The following is a 15,325-nucleotide window of genomic DNA, read 5'->3' as shown; positions in this document are numbered from 1 at the left end:
TGGTGTTGCTGTGGCTCTGGTGTAGGCTGGTGGCTACAGCTCTGATTAGACCCCTAGCCTGGGAACCTCCATAAGGCACGAGTGTGGCCCTCAAAAGATAAAAAGACAAAAAAAAAAAAAAAAAAGAATCCAGAGTTGCCATGAGCTGTGGTGTAGGTCACAGAAGTGGCTTGGATGCCCAGTTGCTGTGGCTGTGGCATAAGCCCACAGCTACAGCTCTGATTAGACCCCTAGCCTGGGAACCTCCATATGCAGCGGGTACAGCCCTAAAAAGAAAGAAAAAAAAAAAAAAAAAAGGAAAAGTTCGCTTAGCATTATTAAATGACTAAAATGTGAGAATAGATGGGGACAAAGGATGAGCAGAAGAGCCCATCAGGTTCTCCTGATGCAGCGGGAGGAGCAAACGTGGAAATAGATGCAAGAGGAGGTGAGACGCCACGGCGCACTTAGGAAACAGCAGATGGCTCAGCAGAGATGGAGTGCGGACGCAGGAGAGATGCCAGGTCATAAAGGCCACGTAATAATTAGGTGTCATGCTACAGACGATGGCTTAAGACACTGCAAGTCTTTTAATAAGAGGAAGACACAGTGAAGTCTGAGGTTTAGAAAGATCTTTCTGCTTGTGATACCAAGAATCTATTAAAAATAGGTAACCAACAAGGACTTACTGTACAGCACAGGGAACTCTACCTAGTAGTTTATAATAACTTGTAAGGGAAAAGAATCTGAAAAAGAATATAAATATATATATATAACTGAATCACTGGGCTGTATACCTGAAACTAACACGACATTGTAAATCAACTATACTTCAGCTTATAAAAAAAAAAAGACTCTGTTAAAGCTGGAATGAACATAAATGAAAAATATGAAGAATGTTGACAAGAAATTATGAAGATATAAATTGTTAAGATAGAAACCAAAGAAATGACAAAATCAAGAAAATACAAAGTCAATATTTTAAAAGATTAATACATTTGCATGTCTAATGAAAGGGATATTCTAGAAAAATAAAAATTACACAAATGATCAAAATGACTCAAGGTTTTGAATAAACTAGTGACCATAAAGAAACTACATCAGTAAAAACTATTCCTTCACCTGTAAAAGACACCAGCACAGCAGTACCTTACAGCAAAGACGCACCTTTCCAGAAGCAATGATCCCTGTCTTGAAAACACTATAGAGTCAAAAGAGAGCATCTCTACAAACCATTTTGAGAGTTTACTATTACTGGGAGCACAGAAAAGAAAATTAAATATCAATCTCACCTATGACAAAGAAAGAAAAATGGAAAAAATGTGTTTTCCGCTTTGCTTTGTATTATATTTAATCTTACACTAGCTGCCGTAGCAATAACGTCCCTCTTCTCCAAAAAGATTCTGTGAGGGGGTGAGAGACCAAGATGAGGTCAAGATGAGGTTAAAATCAAGATAAGAGGAGTTCCCACTGTGGTTCAGTGAATTAAGAACCCAACTAGTATCCACGAGGATGCGGGTTGGATCCCTGGCCTTGCTCAGTGGGTTAAGGAGCAGGGATTGCCGCAAGCTGCTGTACAGGTTGAAGATGTGGCTCAGATCTGGCGTGGCTGTGGCTGTGGCGCAGGCCGACAGCTGCAGCTCTGATTCAACCCCTGGTCTGGGAACTTCCGGTGTAGCTATAAAAAAGGAAAAAAAAAAAAAAAAATATATATATATAGATATATATATATATATCTATATATATATATATCAGGGCAAGAAATGAACATTAACAGATTGGAAATGGAACATAAGGCTTCTAAGAACAGCCCTAGGATTCTGCTTTCAGTAAGTGGGAAGTAACGTGTGCAGTCAAAGCTGACAGTGAAGCCCAGAGGAAAAACAGACATGGGAATTGAGTCACCTCCGTCCAGGCAATGGGGAAGCCAGGATCCCTTTGTGCCTCACACAGCCCAAAATATCCATTTCTGATATCTCGCTTATTTGATTCATTCTAGGTTTTAGATATGCAAGAGTTAAAAATCAACAGAAATGTTATAAAATTGGGTTGTGATGATCACTGTACAACTATAAGTGTAATAAATTCATTGAGTAATATAAAAGAAATCAACAGAAAAATAAATTCCAGTCTATTAAAAAAAATCTACCATAATCTCAGGATAAAAAATTAGATGAGTTTCTCCACTGTATTTATTATCTGTGATACTGTTTACACTATTATAGAGAGTTGAGACCGAAGTTACAGAACTTGGCCAAATAAAACCGATGTTATTACTAATGAAACCACGGTTTGGCGTCAGGGTCTAGTAGGGAACAGCAGACCCCACAGACATCAGGCCCTCCTCCTGGGAACCTATAAATGATACCTTCTTGGAAAAAGGGTCTTTGCAAATGGCAGTCAGTTAAAGATCTGAGATGAGGGTATCCTGAATTATCTGGGTGCAACCAAGAGGGACCTGCCGCACGGGGGAAGGTGACGCCAGGACAGGCAGAGAGAAAGCTGGAGGGACGCAGTCACAGGTCGAGGAGCATCTGCAGCCGCCGGAAGTGGGAAGAAACAAGGCTGGGAAGCCCAGGCCCACAGACACTTGGATTTCGGCTCAGGGACCCTGATGTCAGGGTTGTGGCCGCCTGCAGAAATTGACAGAACAGTGTAAAGGCCTCGAGACAGAATAAATTTCTGCTGTTTCAAGCCACCTTGTTAGTGGTCATTTGTCACCTTTTTTTGTGGTCGTTGCCGTGGACAACTAACACGAGCGTCAGCAATTTGGGGGCCTGTGGGACCAAGCTTTTAACACTCATCCCCAGTTAGGAGTAACAAACGAGGGAGGAAAATAGAGAGAAATAAGGGTCTGAAATCATACGGCAGGTGTTAGAATATACTCCCGCCTGTCTCAAAGGTCAGAGCATACCGATATTTCGAAAAGAATGTTCTTTTCAATTGTGCCATATATAGAACCCAATTAATCAATTTCTTCACACTATCTAAAGTTATTTAATCCTGAAATACTTCGACCGCCGTCAAGTCCTCCTGAAGCAGCTGCACGCACGTCACCGATGCAGCCTGCTTGTTTGCTTCAATCGCCCAGACACTTACCTAATTGTGCAAATAAACACCAGCCCATAAATTAAACAAAAAACGCCCCCCAAAACAAAAAAAACGTTAGCTTAAATTTTACTGACTATGTAAAAGACAAAGTCAAAGAGCGAAGATCACACAGCTCGAAACTAAATTCCAACAGATACTGGTGCCTTGCTGAACATCCTATCTGATTGTATTGATCGTATTGAATTGAAGTATAGGTAATTTACCTGTCTGATTTCCCCTTTAATTTAACCTCCACAACTAAACTGAATGCATCACGCATCACAAAGAGCGAGGGATATTTGGTGAAAGAATACATGAGAAGTGCAGAGAAAAGAACACGTAAAGTAGATGCAAATACCAGACTGCAGGCACACAGGGCTTGACAAACTGCAGCCCGAGGGCCAGATCCAGCCTGCTGCCTGTTTGATACTTGAGGCTGTACTGTAACACAGCCAGGCTCATTCGGTTACACATCATCCACGGCTGCTTCCTCACTCCGACAGCAGCGTTAAGTGGGGACAAAGACATACGGCCAACAAAGCCTAAAATATTTCCTATGTGGCCCTTCACAGAAAAGGCTGGTTGACCCCTGCTTGGTCCTACACCATCCAGAAGGGAAGGCGATTACTACTAGCGAGTTTATATTCTACGAGGTGCTAAGGACAGGGGTGAACAAATCAGACTCCAGTCTCTGAAAACTGTAACAGAGCAGGTAACACAAAATGTGCACAGCCCAGCTAACAGGCTTGCTAGTGGGCTAGGAGAATGTTTACCAGGGGAAGGAATTAATCAGAAGGAGCCTTTCCACAAAAGACAGAATCAGCTCAGCAGAGGCAAATAAGAAACAGTTCCTAAGAAAACACAGCAAAACAAACCTAAAATCAACCATCAAACACAATGCAAAAAAAAAGATGAAAATAACAACCAGAAAAAAATAATTCATAATATTGTGCCTTTTAAAACATAGTAATCTGGAGTTCCGGTCACGGCTCAGTGGAAACGAATCTGACTAGCTTCCATGAGGACACAGGTTCAATCCCTGGTCTCGCTCAGTGGGTTAAGGATCCAGAACTGTTGTGGCTGTGGCGTAGGGCGGCAGCTATAACTCCTGAATCAACCCTAGCCTGGGAACCTCCAGATGCCACGAGTGTGGCCCTAAAAACAAAACAAAACAAAAATTACGAAAAAAAAATTTTTTGACATAAATAAAATGTAGTAATCAATAATTCCCCCAATTTCTCAAGCGCTAAGATGCCTATTCACATAGCTCACCTTGATTTGGAAGATGCTGCTGCTGAACTACATGCTCCTTTGTTCAAATTAAATGTCACTGGAAAAAGAATTGTATTCCATAGGTATTTCAGGAAAATTACAATAAAGCTTATTAGATACATACTGTAGTGCAGCCACACAGAAATTCACGGACATTTTGAATAAATGAGAGCTGGAATGCTCCTACCCAGAGATCATTAACTCCTGTAAATTATACTGGACCAAAGCTTACGAGCTGGGAAGGATTGGCCTTGCCTGCCTCCCCACCCCACTGCTCCCGCTCCCCTGGGCAACAGAAGTCCAGTTCTGTTTAGCCGTCCATACCCTTCACACATGGCTTGGAGGATGCTACGGTCTGAAGGCTTATGTCCCCTCTCAAATGTTTTCTATTTTTTAAATTTTTAAATTATAGTTGACGTACAATATTCCACCAATTTCTGCTGTACAGCAAAGTGACTGAGTTATACATACACATGCAGTCTTTTTGCCATAGTATCTTCCATCACGTTCCATCACAAGTGACTGGATATAGTTCCCGTGCTTATACAACAGGACCTCATTGCTTATCTACTCCAAAGCCCAAATCCACATGTTGAAAACTTATGACCAAGGTGATGGGACTAGGAGGTGGGACCAGTGGGAGTTGATTAGCAAGGCTCTTTGGTCTAAGCCAATCAAAATCATTCCATTCCCTTTCTCAGTGACTATTTTTGAGGTGAAAACGTGATGCAGTCCGGCCAATGACATTGATAAGGAAGACTGCTGGTTGGAAGAAGTCTTCTAGGAAAGGTTTCCTTGCTCAGATGAGAGAGATGCTCCCTGTAATCCTCTGTACCATGCTGGGTCTACATACGATGGCTGGAGTGCTGGCAGCCACCTTGTGTCCAGCTGCTGATGGCACAGCATCTGGAACTACCCTACCTCTGGGATTCCTGGTATGACAAGGTATTTGCTTATTATTTAAGCTAATTTTACTCAGTCTGGTTACTTGTTGCTGAAGGCATTCCATCAACTTCATTATCACCTTTACATCCTACTGATGAAAACCGTGCAATCCAGACAGATAACACGTCTTGCTCCCAAACATATGGCTAGTTTTTGGCAGAGCCAATACAAAAGCATCCATATTAAAAAAGGAAGAAAGAAAAGTAAAACTACCTTTTTCTTCTTCATTTTCTCTGCTTAACTCCGTAAAAATAGGGGCCTCCTTAAAAAAAAAAAAAAAAGTTTGAAGGTTCACAATGCATTTACTAACAACATTCAATAACCCAAATTATGACTTGTTACCTAAAATGGTTAAGATTAAAATTATATGTGTTGCAAATATTCTCCAATAAAGAACTAGTCTATGGGGGCTGGGGGAGTAGCTTTTCTAGACCAAAGTGCAGAAGTTTACCTACATTTGTATTTCTACTACAATATAAGCAGGAAACAACAATATAAAGCAATATTTTATTTTATTTTTGTCTTTTTGCCATTTCTTGGGCTGCTCCGGCGGCACGTGGAGGTTCCCAGGTTAGGGGTCAAATTAGAGCTGTAGCCGCTGGCCTACACCACAGCCACAACAACTCGGGATCTGAGCTGTGTCTGCGACCTACACCACAGCTCACGGCAACGCCAGATCGTTAACCTGAGCAAGGGCAGGGATAGAACTTGCAACCTCATGGTTCCTAGCCAACTAGGAACCATTCGTTAACCACTGAGCCACGATGGGAACTCCTAAAGCAATACATTTTAGGCATCTTAGCTACAGGGTTACTTTAAAAAGCAAAACCTTTCTCTATTGTGGAATGATTTAGTGTAATGATCAAGAATCTAAGACTAACTAGGAGTTCCCATCATGGCTCAACGGTTAGGGAACCCAACTAGTATCCATGGGGACACAGGTTTGATTCCTAGCCTTGCTCAGTGGGTCAGGGATCTGGCGTCGCTGTGAGCTGTGGTGTAGGCCAGCAGTTGTAGCTCCAATTGGACCCCTAGCCTGGGAACTTCCATATGCTGAAAGTGCGGCCCTAAAAAGCCATAAAAAAAAAAAAAAAAAAAAAAGAAAGATATATTTAAGTGTAGAATGAGGAAGCACTGATCAACAGAATGCTCCCTTGCCTCTTCTAGTGAAGGTACTACTTATACCTGAAAAGTATAAATTTGCTTGAAGGTTTAGCAAGGTTAAGCTAAAGTGTTACAAAATAGTAACCTTACTCCAAAAAGTAAACCACTTTCCTACATGTAAGAAGATGTGATCCTTTGTAATTTCCACAATAGAGCAGTTACAATTTTTTCTCTATTGAAAGTAAAGGTTTAATTTTGTGTGTGTGTGTGTGTGTGTGTGTGTGTGTGTGTGTGTGTGTGTGGCTTTTTAGAGCCATACCTTCAGCATATGGAAGTTCCCAGGCTAGGGGTTGAATTGGAGCTACAGCTGCCGGCCTATGCCACAGCCACAGCAACTTGGGATCCAAGCTGCATCTGCAGCCTACACCACAGCTCACAGCAACACCAGGTCCCCCAGCGACTGAGCAGGGCCAGGGATGGAACCCGCATCCTGACGGATACGAGCTGGATTCCTTTCCGCAGCGCCACAACAGGAACTCCTTAAATTTTTTTAAAGTGAGAGAATTTCAAAAATAAAAAGCTTTCAGTCTTAAATGGGAGTTTAAATTTCGCATTTACAACAGTTTAAGCATTGCTCTTAGTTTAAAGTAGAAATCTCCTTAGATTGTGTGACGATACCCAAGTTAATGTATGAGACACCATTAACGCTTACACACTCACACTCTCACTCATCACGAAATTCAACGAACGTGGTATAAAAGCTGACCAACCAAGTGATTCTCACCCATGTCCTAATTCTCCCCGCCTGCTGCTTCCTGCATCACACTGTCTGTGCTAAATGGCTCACACGAGATGTGCATGCAATGATCAGAGTGGCGGTGTGCGCAATGGCCAGAAACAGAAAACAAGCCACCTTTCTCAACCGAAGGATGGGTAAATAAATTGTGCTACATTCATAACACAAAATACTACATATCAATCCAAAAAAAAAAAAAAAGACAGAGAGCGTGAAACATTGACAGACAAACTACACACACCGGCTGTTATGCTGAGCTGAGGCCAGACACAAAGAGGGCATCCTACACGATCCCATTCCTTCGAAGTTCAAGGACAGACTCAACTAACCAGCAATCAAAAGTAGGTCAGAACAGAGGCTCCTTCTCCGGGGATAAGGGATATTGACTGGGAATGAGGGACCTTGCGGGACACTGGAAATGCTGTCTCGGTCTGGGTGGTGGCCACACGCTGTCTATCGACCTATGTATCCATCCGCCCACCTAAAGACACACACTTATATAACGTCCATCGAGCTGTGCACTTAAGATTAATACATGTCGCAGTTCCCGTCATGGCGCAGTGGTTAACAAATCCGACTGGGAACCATGAGGTTGCGGGTTCGATCCCTGGCCTCGCTCAGTGGGTTAAGGATCTGGCGTTGCCGTGAGCTGTGGTGTAGGTTGCAGACGCGGCTCGGATCCTGCATTGCTGTGGCTCTGGCATAGGTCGGTGGCTACAGCTCCAATTCGGCCCCTAGCGTGGGAACCTCCATAGGCCAAGGGAGAGTCTCTAGAAAAGGCAAAAAAGACAAAAAAAAAATAAAAATAAAAAATAAAGATTAATACATGTCATACACTTGACTACATGTATGTCACACCACAATAAAACGTTTTTTAAAATTCTACATGGCTAGTCGTTTCACATACACACGAGGCTGCGTTTTCTTGCTCACTCTCAACTCTTGGTATGTAAGCTCCCGAGGGCGGGGATCTTTGACCGCTTTATCCTGCTTTCTCTGCCCCGTTTTACCATTAGCTCCTGGAGACTCCTCAGCCCAGGGGCTGCGTCTGCCTTCACACACCCTGCAGCCCGGCGAGGCTGGAGCAAGTGCTGGCACTCCTGTCCCCACACACGGGCTCTCGGCCCGCTCGGCCTCCGTGACACTCCGGGGACACACTCTGTTCATGTTTTGCCTGTAGGGACTGACTCTGCTTTGGAGGCGAGGAAGCTGAGGATTACAAGACTCTGTGACTAGATAAGACTGGGAGGGTGGGGTCAGACCTTTGTCCACCGCCTCTCTGGACGATGCCCACCTGCTCCTTCCCTTCCAGACCTCGTCTCACTTGTTCTTGAATAAATTTGGCAGTTTTTTCTTCATCGTCCAAGTCCTGCTTCTTCTTTTTCTCTAGTTCCAGTTGCCGGCGGATTGTTTCCGGGTCCCTATCTATGTACTGAATATACCAGCCTTTTGGTGTCTCATCCACTTTGCACAAGCCTGAAAAAAGAAACAGACGGCATAAATCCATGTGAAAGCAAAGCTGGAAATAAATATACATGCGTTCTGTCTCTAGTTATTTACCCATTCCTTCAAAAACACTCATTCAAACACGTTCAAATAAATTCATACAACACGTGAATTTTCCATATTTAGTTAGTGAAATTTAATTGGAATATTTTACCTCTTTAAACAAAAAAAATGATATTGATTTTTTAACTTGCTAGGTTGAGGCAACATTATTTTATTTTGCTTTTCAGGGCTGCACCCACAGCATATGGAAGTTCCCAGGCTAGGGGTTGAACTGCAGCTGCAGCTGCCGGCCTACACCACAGCCACAGCCACACGGGATCCAAGCTGTGTCTGTGGCCTGCACCACAGCTCACAGCAATGCCAGATCCTTAACCCATTGAGCGAGGCCAGGGATTGAACCGTGTCCTCATGGATACTAGTTGGGTTCATTACCTCTGAGCCTCATGGATACTAGTTGGGTTCATTACCTCTGTGGCAACTACTGAGGCAACATATTTAAACAAGGGGAAAAAGAAGTCTTACCCTGCTTAGTAATGATTAAACTGTGTCTAAGGATTTAACATCCACCGAGTACATGATATTCCACTAAGCAGAAATCTTCCCCCCAAAAATGGAATAAAGAAACACACTGAATAAGTAATACATTGGTACAAAATTGCTTTCTCCTTTCCCAAACTTTTCATCCTAGTAGAAATGGCGAAAGAAGCAGCACGTGTTAAAAAAAATCACCTTAAGCATTTGTTGAAAAACTGGTAGAATTTGAATAAGGTAGTTGAGTTCACAGTATTTTATCAGTGTTGATTTCCTGGTTTTGATCAGCACTTTGCAAGATGTGAACATTAGGGGAATATAGGTGATGTGTGTGTGAGAATGCTTTTTGCATATTTTTGTAACTTTCTGTAATTCTCAAATTATTTTTAAAATATTTGTTAACAAGTTAATACTGATGAAATGCTAGAAATTTTAAAAAGAAATCACCTTGAGAAGGGGTAACAAAAGTTTCCCAAGGTGAAATGAATGTGGGGGGAACTGGAGGAGGACAGGCACCGAGCCCTAACCCACGGGCAGAAGCTTCAGTGGGAAATCCTCACACCGTCCACAGAACCACCTGAGATGCGCTCAGACGACTGGAGGGCACAAAAGCAATCCGAAGATCAATCCACCGGTTTCTAACTGCCCTGCTCCTCTTGTTTTCCACACACGTACACAGAATACACAACGCTCTCCCTCCTGCAACGCGGCCGCGTAACACTGTCCAAACAACGTCTCGTGCCCACCTTCTCTGCCCAGCCACTTGGTGAAATCCGTCAGCGTCTCCCACTGCGTGGCGTTCATGTGGATGTGCTCTCGGTGGCTGATGTACTCGTTGTAGACGATGTTGTTGTGAACCCTCTTGGTGCCTAAGAACAAACAGGACGCTGTGGACCCGGCGAGGATGTTTAGATTACAAATGCATCACGTGCCCAAGACTTAAGAGGCTTACCAAAGCGTCTCCTGAGAAGTTCTAGAAAGTCATTTCGGAATTCCCTAATAAAGAAAGGCAGGAAAGCATTAGTAATTTCAACAAAGAGCATGACTTTCCTGAAATGCAAGCTATCCAACAGCTTGGATGTGCAAATGATATATGAAATATCTATGGCAATGTCTAATATGCACCTTTAAAAACTGAACAAGGCAAGAACAGCAAAAGATGTCAGCTTTCAAGATTTAAAGTTTAGGGAGTTCCCGTCATGGCTCAGTGGTTAATGAATCTGACTAGGAACCATGAGGTTGCGGGTTCGATCCCTGGCCTAGCTCAGTGGGTTGAAGATCCGGCATTGCTGTGACCTGTGGTGTAGGTTGCAGACGCGGCTCGGATCCTGCGTTGCTGTGGCTCTGGTGTAGGTTGCCAGCTACAGCTCCGATTAGACCCCTAGCCTGGGAACCTCCACGTGCCACAGGAGTGGCCCTAGAAAAGGCAAAAAGACAAAAAAAAAAAAAAAAAAAAAAAGAATTAAAGTTTAAAGTCAGTTTGGAGTGAAGCAGACTGGGCAAAAGTGACCACACCTCTTTGGAGAGGGTTCTTCGTGAAGTTCCTGTGCCTGTTAACCTGCTTTATCGATGATAAAGAAACTGCCCTTTCCACGGGAGGCTGGCACTTCATGTGTCCCTCTGAGTGCAAACACTGTTGAATCCCAGATAAACACAGGGGATAAGAAAGACGTAAATCCTTGGAGTTCCCGTTGTGGTGCAGTGGTTAACGAATCCGACTAGGAACCATGAGGGTGCGGGTTCGATCCCTGGCCTTGCTCACTGGGTTAACAATCTGGCGTTGCCGTGAGCTGTGGTATAGGTCGCAGACATGGCTCGGATCCCGAGTTGCTGTGGCTCTGGCGTAGGTCAGCAGCAACAGCTCCGACTTGACCCCTAGCCTGGGAACCTCCATGTGCCGCGGGAGCGGCCCAAGAAATAGCAAAAAGACAAAAAAAAAAAAAAAAAAAAAAATCCTGACCGAGGTCGCAATCTAGCAGAACCACGACAACAGAAGCCAAACAGAAAAAGAGATGTCACAAAACATCACAGGAACAGGAGACGGAGGTGAGCCGGGGGCTCTTTAATAGACCTGCTGAAGTACAAGCAGGACTCTGACAGCTGAAGAGGGAGAGAGAGCCGTTCACAGCTGCCACAGAGACATGAAAGCATCGCTGGATGTTTGTGAAGTGACAGTCTTGTCTGCTTAGAGCTGAGGGCGGATACAAATGAGGGCCAAAGTCTTTAGGGTCTAAGACCAAAAGGTCTAGCACTTTGGAGAGAAGAGATGGATAAAGGCGAGACCAAATGTTAATTGTAACAGTAATAATTGCAGGTAATAGTAATTGAGTACTAGGTCCTCTTCTAAACGCTTTTAAAGTAGTAACTCATTTAAACACAAACCCCATGAAAGAAAGATAAGACTTGGAAGATACAATACTTACAAATGAAGAGACTAAAGCACAGAGACGCTTAAGGAGTTCACCCACCCAAGGTCACAGGGCTCCTGAGTGGAGAAGCCCAGATTTGAAGGATGTGGTTAGGCAGCCTGACCCCAGAGCTGGGCTCTTAGCCACTATTGTTTTAGAATGAAAGGTAGTTTTTTGTATGTTTGAAGTGAAAGGAAGGAAAGACTGAATCGTGAGAAATACTTTTTTATAACAATTCCGCACAATGATAAATCATCAAAAGAAGACAAAAATAGCACAAAGATAATCCAGCTAACACATTAATACGCAGGGAATAAACAGACATAACACATAAAATACTAAGCATCTATTAAATGTCCAACCGAATAAAGCTTATGAGATGAGAATGGCTTTGAGTTACTTACTCTGAAAAATAATCCATAAACTGCTGAGGATTTTCAGAAGCCAGCAACAGTTGTCTCTGATGCGATTCGGACATACAATGACACTTAAAGCCATTCTACAAAACGTAAAGGTAGTAGTTAAATTCTGATTTAGGTCATCGAAATGGGCCCTAGGTACCACTATTTAATTAAACTCCAAGAAGCTGCTCTTTGACGATTAAAAAATAATCGAGTCACACTACTTTATTTAAAAAAATTTTTTTTCTGAAGTTGAGTTTTGCAACCCTGCTAACCAAAGAAGAATCCCAGAAGATTAAAGAGAAAAAAAAGTAGTTCTTTAGAAGACAAACATTAGTAAGAAACATTACAGGGCATAGTAACACAAGAGTGATTTCATTTTTTGACTCAATTTAACAGATTCCCATTGGGCACCTACTTCAGACTCAGTGTTATGCAAGCGTTTCAAGGAGTATAATGAGTTAAAATGGGCCATTAGTGAATTTCTATTAAGGAAACTATTTTCACTCATTTTCTTGTACCAGCTCATTATCCAAAATACACTCTTGTGTATTATACTTAAGCCTTATTTGATCATAATAAATCTGTATCTCCAGATAATCGTTAAAAAAACATACAAACTTTGACTTTGTATCTATTTCACTTAATTTTTTTTTGTTTGTTTTTTGTTTTTTGTCCTTTTAGGGCCGCACCCATGGCATATGGAGGGTTCCAGGCTAGGGGTCGAATCGGAGCTGTTGCTGTTGGCCTACGCCAGAGCCACAGCCACGCCAGATCCGAGCTGTATCTGCAACCTGCACCACAGCTCATGGGCAGCGCCAGATCCTTAACCCACTGAGCAAGGCCGGGGATCGAACCCGCAACCTCATGGTTCCTAGTCGGATTGTTTCCGCTGCACCCCTATTTCACTTAGCTTCTGAACCTAACTCTTCACTAGGAAGAGAAATGAACCATGTGCCTCTGCTCCTGGCACCCCCACCTCCATACACTGCCGTCATGCACTGGCACCCAGGTCAGGACCAGAGACAGCACCCTAGACCCTCCACCTCCCAGATCCACTTACCACTGAGCCCAGGCATCACTGAGCCCACGCATCACTGAGCCCACTCAGTGGTCCCAGTAACCTATCCAGTTTGGGGGCAATGAAACTATTCTGGATGATATTATAATGGTGGACATTAGTCCTTTTATGTTTCTCCAGACCTCCAAAATGTTCCACACCAAGAGTGAACTCTCATACACTGGACTTTGGTGCCAATGATCTGCCAGGGTAGCTTTATTGACTGCAACAAAAGTGCCACTCTGCAGCACCATGTTGATAGCCTGGGAGTCTGTACCTCTGTGGGGCTGTATGTATATGGGAAACCTCTGTATCTTCTGCTCCTTTTTGCTGTGAACTTAAAACTGCTCTAAAAACCAGTCGATTTTTGGAGTTCCTACTGTAGCACGATGGGATCGTCTTGGGAACACTGGGACCCAGGTTCGATCCCCTGCCTGGCACAGTGGGTTAAGGATCCAGCATCACTGCAGCTTTGGCTTAGGTCGAAACTGCAGCTTGGATCTGATCCCTGGCCCAGGAACTCCATATGCCGCAGGGCAGCCAAAAAAGAAAACAAAAACCAAAACAAGTCTATTTTCTTTTTAATGTCCTAATAATCCTACCCAGCTCTCAACTGGATCTTGGTTTGTGTGTGGGGGGGGACTGTTTTAAAAAGCATTTGTGACATTCCCGTCGTGGCTCAGTGGTTAACGAATCCGACTAGGAACCATGAGGTTGTGGGTTTGATCCCTGGACTCGCTCAGTGGGTTAAGGATCTGGCGTTGCCATGAGCTGTGGTGTAGGTTGCAGATGCAGCTCAGATCCTGCGTTGCTGTGGCTCTGTTGTAGGCGGGCGGCTACAGCTCCAATTGGACCCTTAGCCTGGGAATCTCCATATGCCTCGGAAGCGGCCCAAGAAATGGCCAAAAAAAAAAAAAAAAAGCATTTGTGAGAACAACTGAGAAAATGTGACCATGGAGTGTTTATCAGGTGATATAAAGAAATTTTTATTAATTTTGTTATGTGTGATGACACATGTTGTGCCTATGTAGAAGAATATCCTAATATTTTAGAGGAGCATATTTAAATATTTAGAGGTGAAATATCCTGGTGTTTGTAATTTGTTTTTGTATTTCTGGTGTTTGTAGTTTGTTTTAAAATATTTAGAGAAAAGAAAATATGGCAAAACACTTAAAATGTTAGATCTGTGCAGTGTAAATCAACTATAATCCAATTTTAAAAATTAAAAAACCCCAAAACCTCACAACACCCTTACAAGTAGGTACAGCTCTTATTCCCACTTTACAGACAAGTAAACAGACAGAGAGAACGTAAGTGACTTTAAGTGACCACAGCTCAGCTGCCCGATTCTGATTTGACCCGAGGTCACATCTCATCCACAACAACAGCCTCGGCCTGGCATGTAGCAGGTGCTCCATAAATGCTTGTCAGATGAGCAGCGTGTGCAAGACCTTAGCTCTCCTTTTTCCTCTGCTCCCGAAAAGAGGTATGGACCCTGATCACGTCTAAGAGTCAGGTGGAGTCAGGGACGGCTGTTATTGTTATTATCCGGACGTAGGGAGAGGCACAGTTCACGCCCGCGTCTAATGACAGCTTGAGTGCGGGCGCTTCTACGATACCTGAAAAACCTTTTCTTATTTCATTTCTAGTTGGGGAAAACTGGGGAGGAAGGAGGTGTCAAGGACCGCTGGCTCCCCGCTCGGGCCTCAGAAGTTTGGCCCTACTGAGATGAGTCCTTGGCTCGCCCTGCGCAGCCCCCACGACTAGGAACACAAGACCCAGGCCCGCACCGCCCGCGTAGGGCCCCTGACCCGGATCTCCAGCGGGATCCCTCCAGGGAGGGGAAGGGGCTGGGCCCCCGGCCCCCCCCCCGCCCCGGGCCCGCTTACCTCGTCCCGGCACTGCTTCTGGCACATCTGGCAATACCAGCGCAGCTTCTGAAGCCCCTTGGATTTGATCCTGTTGGCGATGGCCTTCGGGGTAAGAAAATCCGACTTCCCCATCGCGACCACAGAGGTAACTTTCGGGGGCCCAGTGCCCTGGCGACCGGAAGCGGAACAGGGCTGAAGGGGCGGGGTGGGCGGGACAAATACTCACCTCGAATCGGAAGGAGGTGGAGCCTCGGAATGCTGGGCCCCCAACGCTCGCGAGTCTTCACTCCGCCCAGCGGGAAAAAGCGAGACTGAAGGAGACGGCGGGGTGGGCGGGGCTCGTGGGGAAGCTTCCGCGC

The 15,325-nt window shown here is 44.2% G+C and overlaps 1 protein-coding gene across 3 annotated transcripts in view; it reads right to left on the bottom strand.

Annotated features, from left to right (window-relative positions):
• Window positions 1–15,160, bottom strand: part of KIN (Kin17 DNA and RNA binding protein) — a 29,684-nt gene extending 14,524 nt beyond the window's left edge. For 2 of the 3 annotated variants that reach the window (XR_014818357.1, XM_021065000.2), the window contains exons 1-7: window positions 14,985–15,160; window positions 12,039–12,133; window positions 10,179–10,222; window positions 9,973–10,095; window positions 8,481–8,662; window positions 5,500–5,548; window positions 4,342–4,399 (exon numbers count right to left, since the gene is read on the bottom strand). Coding sequence is in view for 2 of the 3 variants with exons in the window: in XM_021065000.2 (XP_020920659.1) it covers window positions 4,342–4,399; window positions 5,500–5,548; window positions 8,481–8,662; window positions 9,973–10,095; window positions 10,179–10,222; window positions 12,039–12,133; window positions 14,985–15,098 (665 nt within the window). In the remaining variant the exon portion in view is untranslated. Of the gene's footprint in view, window positions 1–4,341; window positions 4,400–5,499; window positions 5,549–6,709; window positions 8,663–9,972; window positions 10,096–10,178; window positions 10,223–12,038; window positions 12,134–14,984 lie in introns of all 3 variants that reach the window. The other variant, XM_084980986.1, reaches the window with a different exon arrangement.
• Between the last annotated feature and the right edge of the window lie 165 nt (window positions 15,161–15,325).

The sequence above is a fragment of the Sus scrofa genome, chromosome 10 (assembly GCF_054392235.1).
Source record: "Sus scrofa isolate SSC_HxYL_T2T_F1_AM1 chromosome 10, Sscrofa_HxYL_maternal_Yorkshire_Landrace_v2.0, whole genome shotgun sequence".
Classification (NCBI taxonomy): Eukaryota; Metazoa; Chordata; class Mammalia; order Artiodactyla; family Suidae; genus Sus; species Sus scrofa.
This window is presented reverse-complemented; position numbering and strand designations above follow the sequence as displayed.